A 20,072-nucleotide genomic window follows, 5' to 3' on the forward strand; every position below is an offset into this window, starting at 1 on the left:
TACCTGCAATTCAACTTCTACACAAACCTTGGTTTTCTGTTATAGGAGGAAAAGTGATAAGAATGACTGGGCTGCCTCTCCCGCTGCTGCTGTTTTGGCTCCTGCCTCCCATTACTGCTAAGAGGATGCAAACAGTAAGAGGATGCAAACTGCTGTCCACCCCTTTCCAGATTCAGAAAAGTTATTACAGGCCTGGTCATCTCAATATTGGTGGGAATTTGCCCCTGGCAACGGTGATTATACCCAACACCCCACGCTTTCAAAAATCCCCAACTTTCTTTGATTTTACAATGGTGTAAGTTTCACTTGGATGGGGAAAAAATGTAGATGATATTTGCTTTCTTTTAGATTCAGGGTCTCCTTTCAGAAATGCTTCTTCTCACGATGTTTGCAATCTTCTAGTGTAGTTCATGGACTCTAGAGGATGGTAGAGGACAGGAAGGCTTGGAGGAATGACCATGGGGTTGCGATGGGTCAGACACAACTTCGCAACTAACAGCGACAAGAAGTGTGGTTCAAATCTTTTCACAATAACGCACCAAACCCTTAAAGTAGATGACAATTCTCAATCTTTCCAGAATTCTACATCAGGAAGATGATAACATAAAGATGAGAAAAGGGACAACACATTAAAAGCTACACTTGAATCTATACCATGATATAAAAATGATGTTGAGACTCTGGAAAGAGTGTGGAGAAGAGGTACAAAGAAGATTAGGGGGGCTAGAGGTTAAAACATATGAAGAATGGTTACAGGAATTGGGTATGTGTAATGAAATGAAGCACTACGGGAGACATGTTAGCAATCTTCCAATATTTGAGGGGCTCCTACAAAGACAAGGGGGTGAAACTATTTTCCAAAACACTGAAAGGCAAGACAAGAAACAATGGATGGAAACTAACCAAGGAGAGAAGCAACCTAGAACCAAGGAGAAATTTTCTACCAGTGAGGGCAATCGACTGATGGAACAAATTTGCCTTCAAAAGTCCATCACTGGTGGCTTTCAAAAAGAGACTGGACAACTATTTGTCTGCAATGAGTCTCCTGCTCGAGCAGAGGGTTGGATTAGAGGACCTCCAAAGTCCCTTCTGACTCTACTGTGCTATGTTCTAACAATGCTGGCCTAGTGAAGAAACATCACATCATTATAACATCAATTTGGACAGAAAGTCATGATGGCAAAGCGAAAGAAAAGCTTAATCTTTTTTCAGAGCTGGATACTGTAAATAACCAAAAATAACTAAAATAACCAAAACTCACTTTTGCAATCAGCAGTGCTCATGAACCTTCAATAAATGCTGTCACACACACAGGGGGGCGGAGAGAGAGAGAGAGAGAGAGAGAGAGAGAGAGAGAGAGAGAGAGAGAGAGAGAGAGAGAGAGAGAGAGAGAGAGAGAGAGATCTTGTGCTCAGAAATGGTTGCCACTGTTGAGGGTAAAACTGCCCTCTGCAAAGTGGTACAACGGACTAGACAGCGAATAGATACATTGCTTAGCAAAACACACAGATATTCACAGACTCTGAACGTTTAAAGAAAAATAAACAGTCTTTACTTGTAGTAAAAAAACAAACTTGGCTTCTCAAAACAAAGATAACACTTTTTTTTTTTTAATTTGATTTATATGCCGCCCTTCTCCGGAGACTCAGGGCGGCTTACAATGCATCAAGCAATAGCCTTCATACTTTTGTATATTTTATACAAAGTCAGCTTATTGCCCCCACAAACTGGGTCCTCATTTCACCTACCTTAGAAAGGATGGAAGGCTGAGTCAACCTTGAGCCTTGGAGGGATTTGAACCAGCAGAAATTGCAGGCAGCTGTGTTAATAACAGGGTGCGTATACCACTGTACTATCAAGGCACTTCTTCAAACAATCACGGTTCAACACAAAACATAGTTTGCTTACAATTCCAGTTCTCTTCAGTAACACAGACACAGTTTCTTTCAGCAGTTCAACCTTCTAATAGCAGGAGCAGAAGTGAATGAACTTCCTGCCTTCTTTTATGTCTGCCTAGCACAATCAATTAGTCATCTTTGTAGCAGTTAAAGTTACAGAACATAGTTTTCTATATATTATCTACCCAACCGTAGGATAAGCATCCAACAGCCACCCCTGAAGAAGCTGCTCCAAGAGAGAACCAAAATTGTTTAGAGTGCTTGAGGAACAACTAGGAAGGTTTACAGGCACTGGAGGAAAGTGAAGCAGGGAGGTATGATAAAGAGGCAGAAAACAGTCTGTGATATGGACAAACAGGCTTTTCTCTTTCATCACAAAGTCATCCAAGGTTAATAAAGAACATCCTTTAAAAAAGAAACACAAAACAAAACCCATTGGAGCATAAGATGTGCTGCCCCAAAAAAGACCCAAAAAGGCAAGACAACTTCCATCAGCATCCTATAATATTCCCCAATGTTTGTCTCACTCTAGATTTGTACCCAAGAACTATCAGCAGTTCCTGGCCTTAGTCTTTGCAGTCACAGAGATCAACAAGGATTTGGTTCTGTTGCCCAACATCACACTTGGCTTCAACATCTATAGCAATGTCCAGATTGAGCTATCCATTTTCTCAAACAGCTTCTCCCTGCTCTCCACTCGAAGCAAAATGATTCCAGGTTACAAATGTGACAAGCAGGACCCTCTGCTCTCCGTCATTGGAGGTCTCAACTCCAAATCCTCAAGACAGATGGCCTCCATCTTCAGCATCTTCAAGGTCCTACAGGTAAGGGGGCTCCACTGGATGCTTTATATAGTAGACAAAGAAGAAGCCAAAGATAAAACCAAAAGTGTTTTGAGGGGCACATCAAGAGTATCTGTCTTAAAGAACTCAAGCATAGTTCAATTCATTATTACATTTTATCTGTCAAGAGGTGTTCTTATTTAATTCCAACAAGATAAACAATGAGATAATTCTGAAATGCTGTACTTGCCAAGAGGAATTCCTTCTCAACTCATTCTTCATAAATAAGTTTTAGTGAGGTTTATTCTCTGTATCAAGTTGATGGTCTCTTCCCTTGTCTTCTGACATATCACAACCAGGCAGAATGTCTTATCTGGTGGCTCTTCCTAAGAAGAGAAGAATCTTGAGCTTGCCACTCCAAGTGAGCCACCCTGACTGGTGTGGCAATCAGCTACACAATGGTGACCCTTGAATTAACCATTAAACTGTACTTTGTCTCTTAAAGAGGATTCTCACTTTCTCCAGCTCGGTGTTGGCTTTGAGTTCAATCAGGGAGACAGAAGAGATTATCCTTCCTTCTTCCGAATTAATCCCAAGGAATTTCCTCAATATGTGGGTTTAGTCCAGCTTCTTGTGTATTTCCAGTGGAACTGGGTTGGGCTGGTGGCCCCTGAAAATGACAATGGAGAACATTTCGTCTCATCTCTAATTCCAATGCTCAAGGAGAAGGAGATCTGTCTGGCCTTCACTGAAATGATGAAATCTGATTTTCTTGATACTCCACTGTTGATATCCAACCCTATTTTCAAAACTTGGTCCATGTCTGAAGTGATTGTTCTATTTGGAGATTCCAGCAGTATTGCAAATGTGCAGATCTTTGCGCTTGCTCATGAGCAATTTTTCAAGACATCATTTCGGAAAGTTTGGATCCTAACTTCCCATTGGAAAGTTAGAGTGATGGGATCTCAAGATGTAATGAAAGTTTTAAAGCCCTTCCATGGAGCTTTGCATTTTAGGGACCACACTGGGGATCTCTCAAAATTCAGAGATTTCCTCATGCTTTTAGACCCCTTCAATGCTCAAGGGGACGTCTTTCTTCTGCTGTGGTGGAAAATGATCTTTGACTGCAATTTCCACAAACCAGGCAAAGTCCCTACAAAGGGGAAAAAACGATGTACAGGAAAGGAGAATTTACAAAATGTACCATCTTACATTTTTGAAATGAGCATGACTGGTGAAAGTTACAATATCTACAATGCTATTTATTCTGTAGCACATGCATTACGTGCCATGTACAAATCAAGTCCACGACCCGCCATGATGAGAGCTGGAAAAAGGATTTCAAATTTCCAATTATGGCAGGTAATTTCTGGGAATTTTTATCCAATCCACAAATGCTCAGCTTCCCATATCTATTTCTTGAATTACTTTTTAAATATCTGTATGCTACCGTATCAATCAATCTCAGAATAGATTAAAACAGCAGTGATTAAAAACAATTGTTGTTGTTGTTAGTTGCAAAGTCATGTCCAACCCATTGTGACCCTATGGACCACGTTCCTCCAGGCCTTCCTGTCCTCTACCATCCTCTGGAGTCCATTTAAGCTCCCGCCGACTGCTTCAGTGACTCCATCCAGCCACCTCGTTCTCTGCCGTCCCCTCCTTCTTTTGCCCTCCATCTTTCCCACCATCAGGCTCTTCTCCAGGGAGTCCTTCCTTCTCATTAGGTGGCCAAAGGTTTTGAGTTTCATCTTCAGGATCTGGCCTTCTAAAGAGCAGTCAGGGTTGATCTCCTCTAGGATTGACCAGTTTGATCGCCTTGCAGTCCAAGGGACTCGCAGGAGTCTTCTCCAGCACCAGAGTTCAAAGGCCTCAATTCTTTGGTGCTCAGCCTTTCTTATGGTCCAACTTTCACAGCCATCCATTGCAACTGGGAAACAATAGTATGAATTAAGTATACTATTGTGTTGAAAAGTGATAGAGGAAAGGAAAGAGAAGTAAATCAAACTACTTGTCCGTAAGATCCATATTTATTTATTTATTTATTTATTTATTTATTTAATTAATTAATTAATTAATTAATTAATTAATTAATTAATTAATTAATATACCGCCCTTCTCCCAAAGGGACTCGGGGCGGTGTACAGCCAACATAAAACGCACAAATATAAAATTTAAAAACAATTTAAAAATATTAAATAGTTTGGCCCATATCTAATTAAAATAAATCTACCCAATTTAGACATTTAAAATTAAAAATTGATGATTAAAAAATTTAAAAATTAGGCCAGCCCGGCTTGTTGAAATAAAACCATTTTGAGGGCCCGGCGGAAGGTGCATAAGTTGGGAATCCTCCGCATCTCGGGGGGCAATTTGTTCCAGAGGGCAGGAGCCCCCACAGAGAAGGCTCTCCCCCTGGGGGTCACCAGCCAACATTGCTTGGCTGACGGCACCCGGAGGAACCCCTCTCTGTGGGAGCGAATTGGCCAGTAGGAGGCTATTGGTAGCAGCAGGCGGTCTTGTAAATACCCAGGTCCTAAGCCATGGAGCGCTCTGAAGGTGGTAACCAATACCTTGAATCGCACCCAGAGGACCACTGGGAGCCAGTGCAGCTCGCGCAGGAGAGGTGTTACATGGGAGCGCCATGACGCTCCCATCACTACCCGTGCTGCTGCGTTCTGGACCAGCTGGAGCCTCTGGGTGCCCCTCAAGAGGAGCCCCATGTAGAGAGCATTACAATAGTCCAGGCAGGAAGTGACGAGGACATGAGTGACTGTGCATAGGGAGTCCCGATCCAGAAAGGGACGCAACTGGCATATCAGGCAGACCTGATAAAAAGCCCTCCTGGCCACAGCCATCACATTTCTTCTAAGGACAGCCATGACTCCAGGAAGACACCTAAGTTGCGAGCCCTCTCTGTGCGGGCCAACAATTTGCCCCCAATAGTCAGAGATGGCACCAACTGACTATATCAGGATGCCGGAAGCCACAGCCACTCAGTCTTGGATGGGTTGAGCTTGAGCCATAGAGGAAAGAACTTCCTACAAGGTCCTGAAAGGTCTTCAACAATTACCCAAGCTTCAGGAGATGACCATTTCAGGAAGGAGGTTCAACCAGAGCAAGTTGGCAATCTGGGTGTGTCTGTAAATGGTGTTTAAAGAGGTTAGTTGAACTCCAAGTCAAAATTCATGCAGAACCACCTCAGTTTCCCTCAGTAGATACCCTGAATCCTATTTCTAAAGAGACACTCAATTCATTTTATCCTTGGTTTATTCTATGGTTTAGCATCCAAAAAGACCCCACCCCATTGGTTTAGTTTGTCATTTATTGTACGGTTCAGCTTGTTGTGTGAAAACAGGATCTGTAAGCTTCAGAACACAGAGCACAAGTGCAATTGGGGCTAATGGGTGTCTGATCTGAATTTCCATCAGACTTTCAGCATCAATGGCTGAATGTTGGACTTTCCTGGGTAGTGAAGTGACAAACCAGAACAGGTTCTTCTTTCCATATATTTATTTATTTTATTTATTTATTAAATTTATATCCCGCCCTTCTCCCCAAAGGGACTCAGGGCAGTGAACAGCCGAGAATTAAAATAACATGTAATATAAAAGTTAAAATAATTAAAAATAAATTAAATTAAACGGCCGCCCCAATTTAAAACCCCTAGCAATACAATTAAAAACCCCTAAAACCTATTCAGGCCAGGCCGGCTTGCTGAAATAAAAACGTCTTCAGGGCCTTACGGAAAGTGCGGAGATCCGGAATCAGCCGTATTCCGGGAGGTAGCTCGTTCCAGAGGGCGGGTGCCCCCAAAGAGAAGGCCCTCCCCCTGGGGGCCGCCAGCCGACATTGCTTGACCGACGGCACCCTGAGGAGGCCCTCTCTGTGAGAGCATATTGGCCGGTGGGAGGTTATCAGTAGCAGAAGGCGGTCTCGTAAATACCCTGGCCCTAAGCCATGGAGCGCTTTAAAGGTGAGAACCAACACCTTGAAGTGCACCCGGAAGACCACCGGGAGCCAGTGCATATAGACACTTTGGTTCAGACCTGGTTCCTCTATCCTGCTCTCCTTGAACATCAGCTAGAGAAAGTCAGTGGAATTGCACACTATTGTTGTAGAAATAATTTAGTGGTTTCTAAAACGGATTTCTAAATTACAAGACCTTGGCCAAAGAAATCATTTAAAACTGTATGTGTTGTGGCCTGCCGGTGGCCTGCAGAGCTGGCCGCAGAGTCGGACAGTGAGGAGGTTGGGGAGGAACATGGGCCAGCCCTGGGGGCTGGGGAAAGCTCAGACGAAGGGTCTCCATCGGAGGCAGAGAGGGAGCTAGACAGCAGTGAGGCAGAGGAACAGCTGGAGCCTGTTCCCATTGTGTGCATGCACAGAGCTGCCAGAAGGCAAGAACAACTAAGAAAGCAGGGTTGGCTTTGAAGTAAAGCCACACCTTGGAGGTGATTGGCTCCTCCCACAGGAAACAAAAGAGGAGCGAACGGGGAGTGGGCTTTTGCAGGAAACAATTTGTTCATTCGGTCATTTCAAGAGTGGAAGTTTTGTGCCAAGTTTTGCCTTGCCCTGCATTTGGAACCTAATTATCTGGCAGCTTTCCAAGCAAGATAAGGTTTGTGTTGATAAATATTCCTCTGAAAGACTGTTTGCCTGGCCTTGCTGACTGTGAATGAAAGGAATTCACAGTTGTGTAAATAAAAGGGGTTTTGCCAGGACTAAGACTCTGCTTCATGCTTTTTAAGGAAGCCTAGGTCAGAACACTATGCAGTCAAGTATCACAGGATTAAAACCATACTATTAATTCTGGAACAGGCATAAAAATCTAGGTATCAGTCTGGTAAAACTGAAGTTGAACTAACCATGATATAAATGCCCCAAAATAAAAATAACCTTTTGTAATGTTGGGAAAAGTGCCAGATATCATTTGTTGCACCTGATTGCTCAGATCTCCACCAAGGGAACTCCTCTGGCTTCTCAGATCTACATCAATCTCCTAGGATGATGGCCATCACAGAATGATAGAAGCCATGATGTCTCATTCGTGATTTTCGCCTGATTACTCCAGTTTCTGAATGTTTCTTTTCTTTCAGCTTCTTGGCTACTTAAAGAATGTCCACTTCAACAATAGTGCTGGAGAAGAAGTCTCCTTCTCAGAAAATGGACTAGGATCAGCTCAATATGATCTTCTCAACTGGGTTCTATGTCCCAATCGGTCTTTTGTCCCTGTGAAAGTTGGTCGAATAGATCCCAGGGCTCCCCCAGGCCAGGATTTCACCATTAACTCCAACACAATCATCTGGGCCTCAAAGGTGAGTTGAAAGGCAGCGATGTAAATTCAGGGGAAAATGCATTCTCTCCTAGGATACAGAATTTCCTTCTAACTGGAAAATAGAACTATTGAAGCAGAAAATACAGCAGTCATTTGATGGAAAACCTGCCTTGCACGTAACACATTTGAGGACAACATCTGGAGATCCAAGAAAGCTCAGTATTGGGGAAAAACCTCTGAAACTCTGATGGAATTAGTTGAGATGACAGTGATTTCTATGGATCATTTTTTATTCAGTCGGATCCGCATGATTCTTTGTTTTAGAAAAACTGTAGCTCACTGTCACAAGTTTTCCTTTGCATGCCAAAGTCCCACTTCCAATCCACAAAATTCATTGGTGGGTTGAGAATGGACTGTCTGTTGGGGTGTCCCCAGGCCACCCCAACGATGCCCTTGAAGTGATGTCCCGGTGCCTGGAGGCCATGCGGGTCTGGATGGGGAGAAACAGGCTCTGACTCAACCGTTCCAAGACCGAGTGGCTGTGGCTTACGGCGTCCCGATATAGCCAGCTGGTGCCATCGCTGGTTATTGGGGGGCGAATCGCTGGCCCCCACGGAGAGGGCTCGCAACTTGGGCATCCTCCTGGATGCACGGCTGTCTTTAGAAGAGCATATGACGGCCGTGGCCAGGGGGGCTTTTTATCAGGTCCGCCTGATATGCCAGTTGCATCCCTTTCTGGATCGGGACTCCCTACGCACGGTCACTCAGGCACTCATCACTTCCCGCCTGGACTACTGCAATGTTCTCTACATGGGGCTCCCCTTGGGGTGGATCCGGAGGCTCCAGCTGGTCCAGAATGCGGCCGCGTAGGGGATTATGGGAGCGACGGGGTGCTCCCATGTGACACCTCTCCTGCGCGAGCTGCACTGGCTCCTGGTGGTCTTCCGGGTGTGCTTCAAGGTGTTGGTCACCACCTTTAAAGTGCTCCATGGCTTAGGGCCGGGGTATTTACGAGACTGCCTTCTGCCGCCAATAGCCTCCCACCGGCCTGTACGCTCACACAGAGAGGGCCTCCTCAGGGTGCCGTCCGCTAGACTATGTCGGCTGGCGACCCCCAGGGGGAGAGCCTTCTCTGTGGTGGCACCCGCCCTCTGGAACGACCTACCTCCAGAGATGCGCATGATACCAGACCTCTGAATTTTTTGTCGGGCCCTGAAAACTCATTTATTTCACCTAGCCGGGCTGGCTTGATCCCATCCGTTCGGTTTTAATTTGAAATTGGTTTTAACTGGGTTGTTTTAAATTGTGGGCCAAAATTATTTAATTACCTTTTAAACTGTTTTTTAAATTTTTTATGCTCTGTTTTATCTCGGCTGTTCACCGCCCTGAGTCCTGCTGGAGAAGGACGGTATAAAAATAAAATAAAACAAATAAAAAATAAATAAATCTTCTGTGAGCTTTTCATGATTTCATGATAGAGCCGAGGTGGCACAGTGGTTAGAGAGCAGTACTGCAGGCTATTTCAGCTGACTGCTAGCTGCAGTTCAGCAGATCAAATCTCACCAGCTCAAGGTTGACTCAGCCTTCCATCCTTCCGAGGTGGGTAAAATGAGGACCCAGATTGTTGGGGGAAAATATGCTGACTCTGTAAACCACTTAGAGAGGACTGTAAAGCACTATGAAGTGGTATATAAGTCTAAGAGCTATTCCTATTTCTGATAGACCATGGTGAATCATTTCATTGGAAGTCATTCTGGAGATGGAAACAGGAATATGGAAAGGAATAAATGAAGCATTCCAAAGATGCTTTTTCAAGAGGCAACCGGACTTTCTTATCCTTCTTTGAAGACATTTCGCTTCTCATTCAAGAAGCTTCTTCAGATGGATTTGCTGAAGAATCTCCTTGGATGAGAAGCAAAACATCCACTTGTCTTTTGAAAGGCATCTTTGGGACTACTATGACCTGGATGACTAAGAATCCCCATAAACATAAATGAAACATGTTCATTGCTTATACCATATCATGTATTTCTCTTTTCACTTTCAGAAGGTGCCCTTTGCCAGGTGTGGCATGAAGAGGTGCCAAGCAGGAGAGAGGAGAAAAGTCCCAGAGGGCAAGCAAGTTTGCTGCTACCAATGTGATCCTTGCCCAGAAGGGACCATTTCTAACCAGACAGGTAGAGCACATTTCAAATGTAGATTTTCCAGGATCGAGTAAGCCACTTAGTAGATCAAAAAGTTCATTTTTGGTCACTTTGGGCAGAATTGGCATGCCTCAAAATATTTATACTTTTCAGCAGATGTTTTCAATTAATGAATCTAAGCCAGGGGTGTCAAACTCAATTTCAATTTCATTGAGGGCTGCATTAGGGTTGTGTTTGACCTCAGGGGGCTGGAGTGGGCGTGGGGAGGGTGGGCATAGCCAACTTGATGTCACTAGTGTCGGGGACGCCTGTGGTGGAACTCGGTGCTCTGCCAGTGAAAATGGGGCCCTGAGCTCTGTTTCCAGCTGTGGTGGCCTCTTGTAACCCTCTGTCAGCACAAAAAGAGCTTGGGGGGGGCTGTGTTGTGACCCAGGCCCAAGTATTTAGTATTAAATACAAACAGTTTGAAAACAAATAGACTTTACTAGAACAGCTGAGAATTAACTCATTCTCAGCCTAGTTCAAACTTAATTAAAGCAAATTCTTCAAAACACCATTCCTCAGTTTATCACCGACCTTGGGATAATTAAGCAAACTGCCAAAGGCTTTTCTTGGCAAAAGTTCGGAAGCAGAAAATGCCAACAAGAAATGAATACAGTGAAACAAGAACCAATCCTCTCAATGTTGTTTTCCTTATGGGAGGGGCCAATCATCTCTTGGCCCTACTCCTGAGTTGTCCTCTCTGCTTTATCTGCTCCTGCCTTCTGGCAGCTCTTCTCATACGTGCACTAGGAACAAGCTCCTCCTGTTCCTCTGCCTCTCTACTGTCAGCCTCTGGAGGCTCCGGAGTCTGCACATCACTTCCCGATGGCCCTGGCCCCATCTCTGCCTCTGACGCAGAGCCTTCATCTGAGCCGTCTCCAGACTTCAAGACTGGCCCATGTTCTTCCTCAGCCTCATCACTGTCCAACTCCGCTGCCAGCTCTGCAGGCTTCTGGTGGACCACAACAGGCTGCCCACAGCCCTCCCGAGCTGCATTTTTGGTGGCAGAGGCACTGCGGGCCAGTCCTTCGCTGTTTCCAGGACAGCCCCATGGGCCAAATCTAAGCACCCACCAGGCCGCATCCGGCCTTGAATTTGACACCCCTGATCTAAGCCATCCAATTTCCACAGACAATTTTTCACACTCATCAAGGTTTAAAGGCGCACTCCACCTCACACATCCCATGGTGTGGTTCAAGCTTTATTTATTATTATTATTATTATTTAGAGTGTGCTTCTTCTGTCAGCACTATCAGTCTCCCAAGAAATTGATAGACCTCTAGGAGAACGAGGAAATCTGTTTATACATATCTGCTAGCTCTTCCCTTCAAAAGAGCCTGAATGAGTAAATTTGAAATACAAATTTGAGCCAAAGAACTCTCGGTGCTATTTTGCCTCTGGTTCTTTCTTTCTGTTCATCTTCCTGTATCAAGAAATACAGGAATCCCCTCAGCACAAACAAACAGATAATGTACATACACACAATATAGCAGGATTCCTGACGGATAGATTTATCAGTCTTTTCTAGGTTCTAGTATAAAGCGAGGGGGAAAAAAAACCATTAGTAATTCATCTCGCATTGAAAGCCACAGTAGTTGTGGAAATTCCCCATGATGAACCTTTATTCCACTTGTTTCTGGCTAATTTATCCACGGGTTCATCAATAATGAAGGAGGATTTGTGATGCCCATAAAGTGCTCAATTCAGCTCAATAGAGCTGGAAGGGACCTTGGAGGTTTTCTAGTCCAACCCCCCTGCTCAAAAGCAGGAGGCCCTATACCATTTGAGACAAATGGTTGTCCAATCTCTTCATAAAAATCTCCAGTGATGAAGAACTCACAACTTCTGAAGGCAAGCTATTCTAACAGGTTAATTAACCTTTGATATTCCACAGATCAATTGATATGATTGAATTCTCCTTAATTCCAGGTTGCTTCTCTCCTTAATTAGTTTCCATCCATTTTTCTTGTTTTAGCTTCTAGTGCTTTGGAAACTAAGTTGACCCCCTCTTCTTTGTGGCAGCCCCTTAAATATTGGAATACTGCTATCATATCACTCCTAGTCCTTCTTTTCTCTAGACTAGGCAAGACCAAATCCTGCAACCATTCTTCATATGTTTTTGTCAGATGTAAATGCCTTATTCTCTATTGTGTAAATAATGTATATATGGGACATCAGGGGTTAACTTATTCTTTGGATTTTAATGTATTCATAATTTACCACTCCCATTCCTGGCTCCACCCCTTGTATATATAAGGAGCCACCCTCACCATTTTCTTTGCTTCTATCTTGAATATTCAGCGAATATAGAATGCCTATTATTATTAAAGAGAAATATATTTAAATCTCTAATTCTTATTATCTTTATTGAGTCTGATCCTGAAAATATTGCAACAAGCTGGTAGCAGAGGATGGTTAATTGACTCAATAAATAATTAAAAATGTCTAAGAAAGATAGGCCCAACACCAGGGCCTACAGCAAGGAAATAGAAACTGAACAAGAGATGATCAACGAATCCACTAACGCGATTTCGAGAGAATCCGAAGAATACACCACTGAAGAAGAAGAACTGATAAATGAAAATAATGACCAGGAAGAAATCGAAATAGAAAATAACGAACTCAGGTCAGAGATATTGAAGATACTAAAAAGTCAGAAGAACGATGAAAGCCTCATCGCGAACCTCCAAGAAATGCTGAAGAACAACGGAGCAGCGAGAGAGAAAAACGTCGTTAAAGAAAAACCCAAAGATCAAAAAACTGTGAGTGAAATGAATACTGAGAAAGTCGTTGTGAAAAAGAAAAGATGTGATCCCGCGCGAAATTTTGAATGGCAGCCATCTTGGTTTCAACGAACTTCAAAAGAGAGTGAAGCAGAGCCAATCAAAACGCTCAGTTCAAAATTTCTGGCGCGAAAAACGCTATCAGACGACGAAAGTGAAAAAGAAGACTCAAACTCTTCAGAAGAACCAGAATCAGAAAGTGAAGACGATTTAACAAAGTCTCAAGTAAAGTCAGCAATGAAAACGCTTTTTGCTGCTTTTGGGCCAAGATTGAAAATTTCCAAGGCAACAACGAAGAAGCAAGAGATCAAACCGACAACTCGAGACCTGCACGCTCCCATCCTGACTTCGAAGGCGACGACACCTGAGCCCAGAGAGCCATGCCGATTCCGTCCTACACCGCAGACCGGATCAAGTGCCAACGCACACGAAAGAAAGAGAAGAGCTGTCGCCACCACCAGAACCCCTAAAACCGAACCAGAGACCGACTCATCTGAAGAGGAGCGGAACGAGAGAGCTGAAATGGAGAGAACCTTCCACGACGACGCCAAGGAAGAAATGAGCAACGCGCATGTGCAAAGCTACGTAGACGGCCCCGAAAGACTTGAACTGGCCAGAGAACCGCGCAGACTCGTTGCGAGCATCCCCATGCCGTTCTGTAATTTCCTGCACTTGCGAGACCACGGACTGCCTCAGGTTGTAAGTAATGGACAAAATAATGTGGGGAACTTACCCAGTGACTTCCCAAAACTTAGAATTGATGGCATTAATTTACAAGAGTGGTATCAACAGCTTCAGGTTGTCTTTATGAAAGAAAATTTACTATTCTTTATAACTAGTCCTCCAAGAAGACCTTGGACTTTAAAAATAGATTGTTTACATCATAGAGCATTTTTCATAATAATATCTAGCGTATCTCCTGCAATGTATCATAGTATCAAATCAAACCTAACTGTGTCAGAAATAATTCAATGCATGTTTAATCTATTTCACAGCGATAGCGTAGCTACAACTACAAGAATGTCTAAGGATTTCTTTTCTTCTAGAGTGAAACCAGGGGTTTCTATAAGTGAGCATTTGATATCTCTAAACAAAATAAGAGCTGAGCTGCAATTGAGGGGGGAAGTGATTTCAGATCAAACAATGAAAAGTGTTATTATCAATTCACTTGATCCATCATGGGATAGCTTTATGTCACACTTAGATACTATTAATTTAGGATATTTAACCATAGAAAGTCTATCTAACAAATTGATAGCAGAAGACAATTCAAGAAAAAATCGTTCCAGTAATCAAACAGAACACAAATCTTTTAGGAAAGTAGCTTTCCAAGAAAAATATAATGAAGCCTTTAGATGCCACAATTGTGGGTCCAGGGAACACAGTAGAAGAGACTGTCCCAAAGTCTCAAGGGAGAGACATAGGCCAGAATATAGGAGCAAATACAATTATAGACAGTCTTCCACAGATAGACACAAATATAGAAGCCCACCAAATTACAGAGAAAGTAGAGGGGGTAGAGAAAATTCAAAAGAGAGAAAATCTGCGTCACTAAATGGACTAAACAAACAAGAAAGCACCAAAACACAACAAAATGAGAACAATAATTGGCTTATTGATTCTGGTGCAACCAATCACACCACTAACAACAAAAGTATATTATCTTCATTTACAGAAGATAAGTTTGTGATAAAGGTAGCTAATCAAGAAAAGGTTCAAGTATTAGGCAGAGGAAATGTGACCTTGCCTGGTTTAGGTAAAATAGAGGGGGTATTATTAATCCCAGAAATACCTCATAACATACTAAGTGCTATAAAACTAAGCAGAGATTCTGACATCAATATAGTTTTCTCAAAGGGGAAAGCAACTTTAGAGAAGGACAAAACAAATATAGGCACTGTGATGATAAAAGGAGGTCTACCCTATCTGATAACAAAAGAAAGATGGTTACATAACATTGATTCAAATATGGAAGATTGTATTGAAGCAGATGATGAAAATGTTAGTAACAGTGACAATGATGAATGTAAAATACCTCATGATCACAAAAATACACACAATGAGAAGAAACCAAAAATAGGTAAACCAATTCATGATGAGTGTGCTCACATCTTACATAGGAAGTTAGGACATGCAAGCTTTCCTGTAGTTCAAAAAATGACTGAACACGCAGAAGGTGTCAAAATAAAAAATTGTGAAAATTATTTGGAATGCTCAGTATGTAAATCCACCAAACTAAAAACCAGTCCCAGACCAAAAAAATCTAACAGATCAACTAACAATATTTTTGACTTAGTACATATGGATTTAGTTGGTCCATTAACTCCATCAATTACCTATAGAAAACGTTACTTTCTAACAATAGTGGATGATTATAGTCGCTATGGTTTTGTTTACACATTAAAGCACAAGGATGAAACCTTTCAGAAATTTAAGGAATTCTACAAACGCATAGAAACACAACATAATATCAGAATAAAACAAATTATGACAGATAGGGGATGTGAATTCATGTCTAAAGAATTCTCCCAATGGTTAAAGGATAGGGGAATGCTACATTTCACGTCCAATCCATTTTCTGCGTTTCAAAACGGGATTGCAGAGAGAAAAAATTCCACACTACAAACCATGATTAGATGCACATTAGAGGATGCTGGTTTAGGCAAACAATTCTGGTCAGAAGCCCTACATTATTCAAATTACACTCAAAATAGAACCTGGTCCAGTATTGTGAATAAGACACCGTATGAGGTGATGTACAATAGGAAACCTAAATTAGCACACATGCACATATTTGGAGTCACTGCAGATGTGCACATACCTAAGCAGTTGAGGAGAAAGGGAGAAAACGTATCCAGAAGATTAAGATTTATGGGATATGAAACTGGAACCAAAGGGTACAGATTCATTGATAATAATAACAAATTTATAGTCTCCAGAACAGCTGTGTTCCATGAGCAGGCCAATTGGTCTAAACTGCACCTTAATGAAATATTTCCAAATAAATGCAAAGATGCGATATCTTGCGAGGAAGGGACAATAGAAAATCAAAACATTAACAAAAATAAGAACAAAACCAAAACTTGGACAAATAGTCAGCATAAAATAAAGACAGACACATTAACAAAAAAGGAAGCTAGATATTTGCACGACAACCATAGCAAACCTGAAAGAGCTATTAGAAACAATAGAAATCAAATACCAAGTAAATACAAAGATTACATAATGCATATGAATGGAGAACAAATAACACCTAATACATATGAGGAAGTATTAAAACTCCCTCGTGAAGAAAGAGAAAAATGGGAACTAGCTATGAAAAAAGAGATGGAAAGTTTGCAAGGATTAAATGTATTCACTCCTGCGATCGCACCTAAGGATAAAACAATTATAGGTACCAGGTGGATTTATAAAATTAAGAACCTAGAAGGAGGCAATACTTTATACAAGGCTAGACTAGTTGCACAAGGTTATGCACAAAAATATCCAGAAGATTATACTGACACATACTCCCCCACGGTGAGGACAGAGAGTGTTAAAACAGCTCTAGTAGTAGCATCTGCACTCAATCTGGACGTATTTCAATATGACATACAGACTGCGTATTTACACGCAAAACTAGATAAGGAAATATATGTAAGAGCACCACATAGTCAATACACTAATAAGAATGAAATTTGGTTATTAAACAAGAGTCTATACGGATTAAAGCAATCTGGCAAGAGATGGTACGATTGCTTGGTAAAAGTACTAAAGACCATGGATTTCAACGCTACCACTGCTGATAACTGTTTCTTTGTAAAAAAGAGTGATGATCACATTGAATTTGTATTAATTTATGTGGATGATATTTTATATATAGGAAAACACAAAGAGAGCAGAGAAATCTTTGTAAATAAGTTAAACGAACATTTCTCGTTGAAATCTCTAGGTAAAGTGAATAAATACCTTGGTGTACAAATTAACAAAACTAGAAGGGGATTCAAACTTACTCAGAAAGATAAGATCATTGAACTTCTAAACAAATGTAATTTAAACAATGCCAAAACCTGTGACACTCCTATGCAAACTGATTTCCTTAGAAACACTGATGAGTCTTCCCCTGAATTTAAAGATAATACATTTTACAGATCAGTTATAGGCTCACTCCTTTATATCTCTAATTGGACCAGACCAGATATTGCATTACCTCTCAATTTATTGTCAAGATATGTTAGCAAACCAACCATGTATCATTGGGAAGCTGTCAAAAGAATTCTAAGATATTTGAAAAGTACATTAGATTTTTGTTTAGTATTAGAACCTAATAATGACAAAGAACCAAAAATTACCTGTTATGCGGATGCAGATTGGGCTGGTGATACATCATGCAGAAAGAGTACTTCTGGTTATATTTTTCTATTGAATGATTGTCCAGTTTACTGGTACACTGGTAAACAAGAACTGGTAGCCACTTCAACCACAGAAGCGGAATATGTTTGTTTATCCAAAGCTGCAAATAACCTTGTATGGTTCAATGACTTGATCTCAGATGTTTGGAAAAAACCTGCATTACCTTTTGTTGTGCATGAAGATAATAAAGCAGCCATTGAAATATCCAGATCCGATGCCATTGGACAAAGGTCCAGGCATATTGATATAAAATTTAAGCACGTGAGACAATTATCTCAAGATGGATTCATCAAAGCAATACATTGTGATACTTCTGAACAATTAGCTGACATATTAACGAAGCCTTTACCTTCTAAACAGCACAAATATTTAACTTCTAAATTGTATGTATTATATTGTCCTGAATCTGAATGTAATTGGTGTTGTATAGCGAACCGGCATTTAGAGGGGGATTTGTCAGATGTAAATGCCTTATTCTCTATTGTGTAAATAATGTATATATGGGACATCAGGGGTTAACTTATTCTTTGGATTTTAATGTATTCATAATTTACCACTCCCATTCCTGGCTCCACCCCTTGTATATATAAGGAGCCACCCTCACCATTTTCTTTGCTTCTATCTTGAATATTCAGCGAATATAGAATGCCTATTATTATTAAAGAGAAATATATTTAAATCTCTAATTCTTATTATCTTTATTGAGTCTGATCCTGAAAATATTGCAACAGTTTTGCTCTCCAGGCCTCTCCAATCTTAGTTGCCCTTCTTGCAACTTTTCCAAACTCTCCATATCTTTTTTGTAATGTAGTGAGCAAAACTGGATGCAGTATTCTTGGGGTGGGTTTTCTAAAGCTTTATAAAGCAGTACTAACACTTCACATGATTTTGATTCAATGCCTCTGTTTATACAACCAAGGATTACATTAGTGGTATTAGTATTAGTAGCACTCCATTAGTACTGAATGGGACACTCATATTTCCCTTGAAGGAGGGACAGTATTCATGGCAGATGCTCCTGAAATCCTTAGACAAAAGACTAAAAACTTTCATTTTATCATTCTACCTTGATTTCAGATGCAAGCCACTGTGACCACTGCCCAGAAGACCAATATCCTAATAAGGACAAGGACCACTGCATTTCCAAGAAGATCCACTTCCTTTCCTATGAAGACACCCTGGGATACACCTTAGCTTTTCTTGCTCTTTTTCTTTCTGTGATTACATCTGTGGTCCTGATAATTTTTTTAAAGTATTGTGACACACCAATCGTCAAGGCCAACAACCGAGATCTCACCTACCTCCTCCTGGTCTCCCTCCTGCTCTGTTTCCTCTGTTCCTTCCTCTTCATTGGTCGACCTAGGAAGCTCACCTGTCTCTTCCAACAAACTACTTTTGCCATTCTCTTTTCCCTTGCAGTTTCCTCTGTCTTGGCAAAAACTGTCATGGTGGTTCTGGCCTTCATGCCTTCCAAACCAGGAAACAAGGCAAGGAAATTCTTAGGAAAACCACTGACCAACTCCATTGTATTAGCCTGTCCTCTGGTCCAAGTACTTCTTTGTGCCACCTGGCTGGGAACCTCTCCCCCATTTCCCAACATGGATTTCCATTCTTTGGAAAAAGAGACTATTTTGGAATGCAAGGAAGGCTCAGCTTCAATGTTTTATACTGTCCTTGCCTACTTGGGTTTCCTGGCCTTAGTCAGTTTTACAGTGGCTTTTTTGGCTAGGAAATTGCCCGACAGCTTTAATGAAGCCAAGTTCATTACTTTTAGTATGCTGGTCTTTTGCAGTGTTTGGATCACCTTCCTCCCCACCTACCTGAGCACCAAAGGGAAGTCCATGGTGGCTGTGGAGATCTTCTCCATCTTGGCCTCTGGGGCTGGTCTCTTGGCTTGTATCTTTTTCCCCAAATGCTTCATTATCCTATTGAGGCCCAATCTGAATTGTAGAGAGAATATAATGAGGCACAAGAACCTCTGACTATGCAAAGATTGGGAACTTTTGCTATGAGTTTAGGACATTTTTGTATTTGATGTGATTTCTTAAAAGTAGAGAAATGAGCAAGGGCTTTTTATTTTTAATATTTGGAAATCAAATGATGTGACTAATCACAAAATATTTGTTAATCAGCAATAATCACCCACTCTTCCATTTTTCATTAATGACTGTTGTTCCTAGTGAGCCCCCATAATCAACCTAAAAATAAACTTTGATATCAAAGATGTGGATAATAATTTCCAGTGGAAGATTTTTCCAGTTTATTTATTTTAATCAAAAGGGTCTTAATAAGGTTTTGGGTTGAGTTCACTATCAGTGTTTTTAACTATGTTTGAAGAGTTGTATCATCAGCATATCAAAAAATATTAATGTTCCTTCTTTCAGTCTTTACTCTGATTTTTTATTCTTCAAGTTCCAGTTTCCTCATGATCACTTTCATACAGATTGATAATACATTTATTTATTTTATTTATTTATTTAATCAAATTTCTATACCGCCCTACTCCCGAAGGACTCAGGGCGGTGAACAGCCAAGATAAAATACAGATAATACAAATATTAAAAAAATATCCCTTAAAATTATTAAATATTTCGGCCAAAACACAGATTAAAACACCCAATTTGTAAAATCACGAATTAAAAAATTTAAAAATTTAAAAGATGGGAGTTAGGCCAGGCCAGCTTGCTGAAATAGAAAAGTTTTGAGAGCACGGCAAAATGTGCTCCCTTCAACATAAAATAAGAAAATATAAA

General features: G+C 41.2%; 1 protein-coding gene across 1 annotated transcript; it reads left to right on the forward strand.

Annotated features, from left to right (window-relative positions):
* Positions 1-746: 746 nt before the first annotated feature.
* Positions 747-19,301, forward strand: LOC139313281 (vomeronasal type-2 receptor 116-like). Its single transcript, XM_070938814.1, has 5 exons — positions 747-763; positions 2,431-2,722; positions 7,780-7,998; positions 10,006-10,135; positions 18,397-19,301. Exons 1-5 carry the CDS (start codon positions 747-749, stop codon positions 19,299-19,301), a joined length of 1,563 nt encoding a protein of 520 aa, XP_070794915.1.
* Positions 19,302-20,072: the final 771 nt, after the last annotated feature.

The sequence above is a fragment of the Pituophis catenifer genome, unplaced genomic scaffold (assembly GCF_029215685.1).
Source record: "Pituophis catenifer annectens isolate HBS135680 unplaced genomic scaffold, rPitCat1.0.hap2 SCAF_1, whole genome shotgun sequence".
NCBI lineage: Eukaryota > Metazoa > Chordata > Lepidosauria > Squamata > Colubridae > Pituophis > Pituophis catenifer.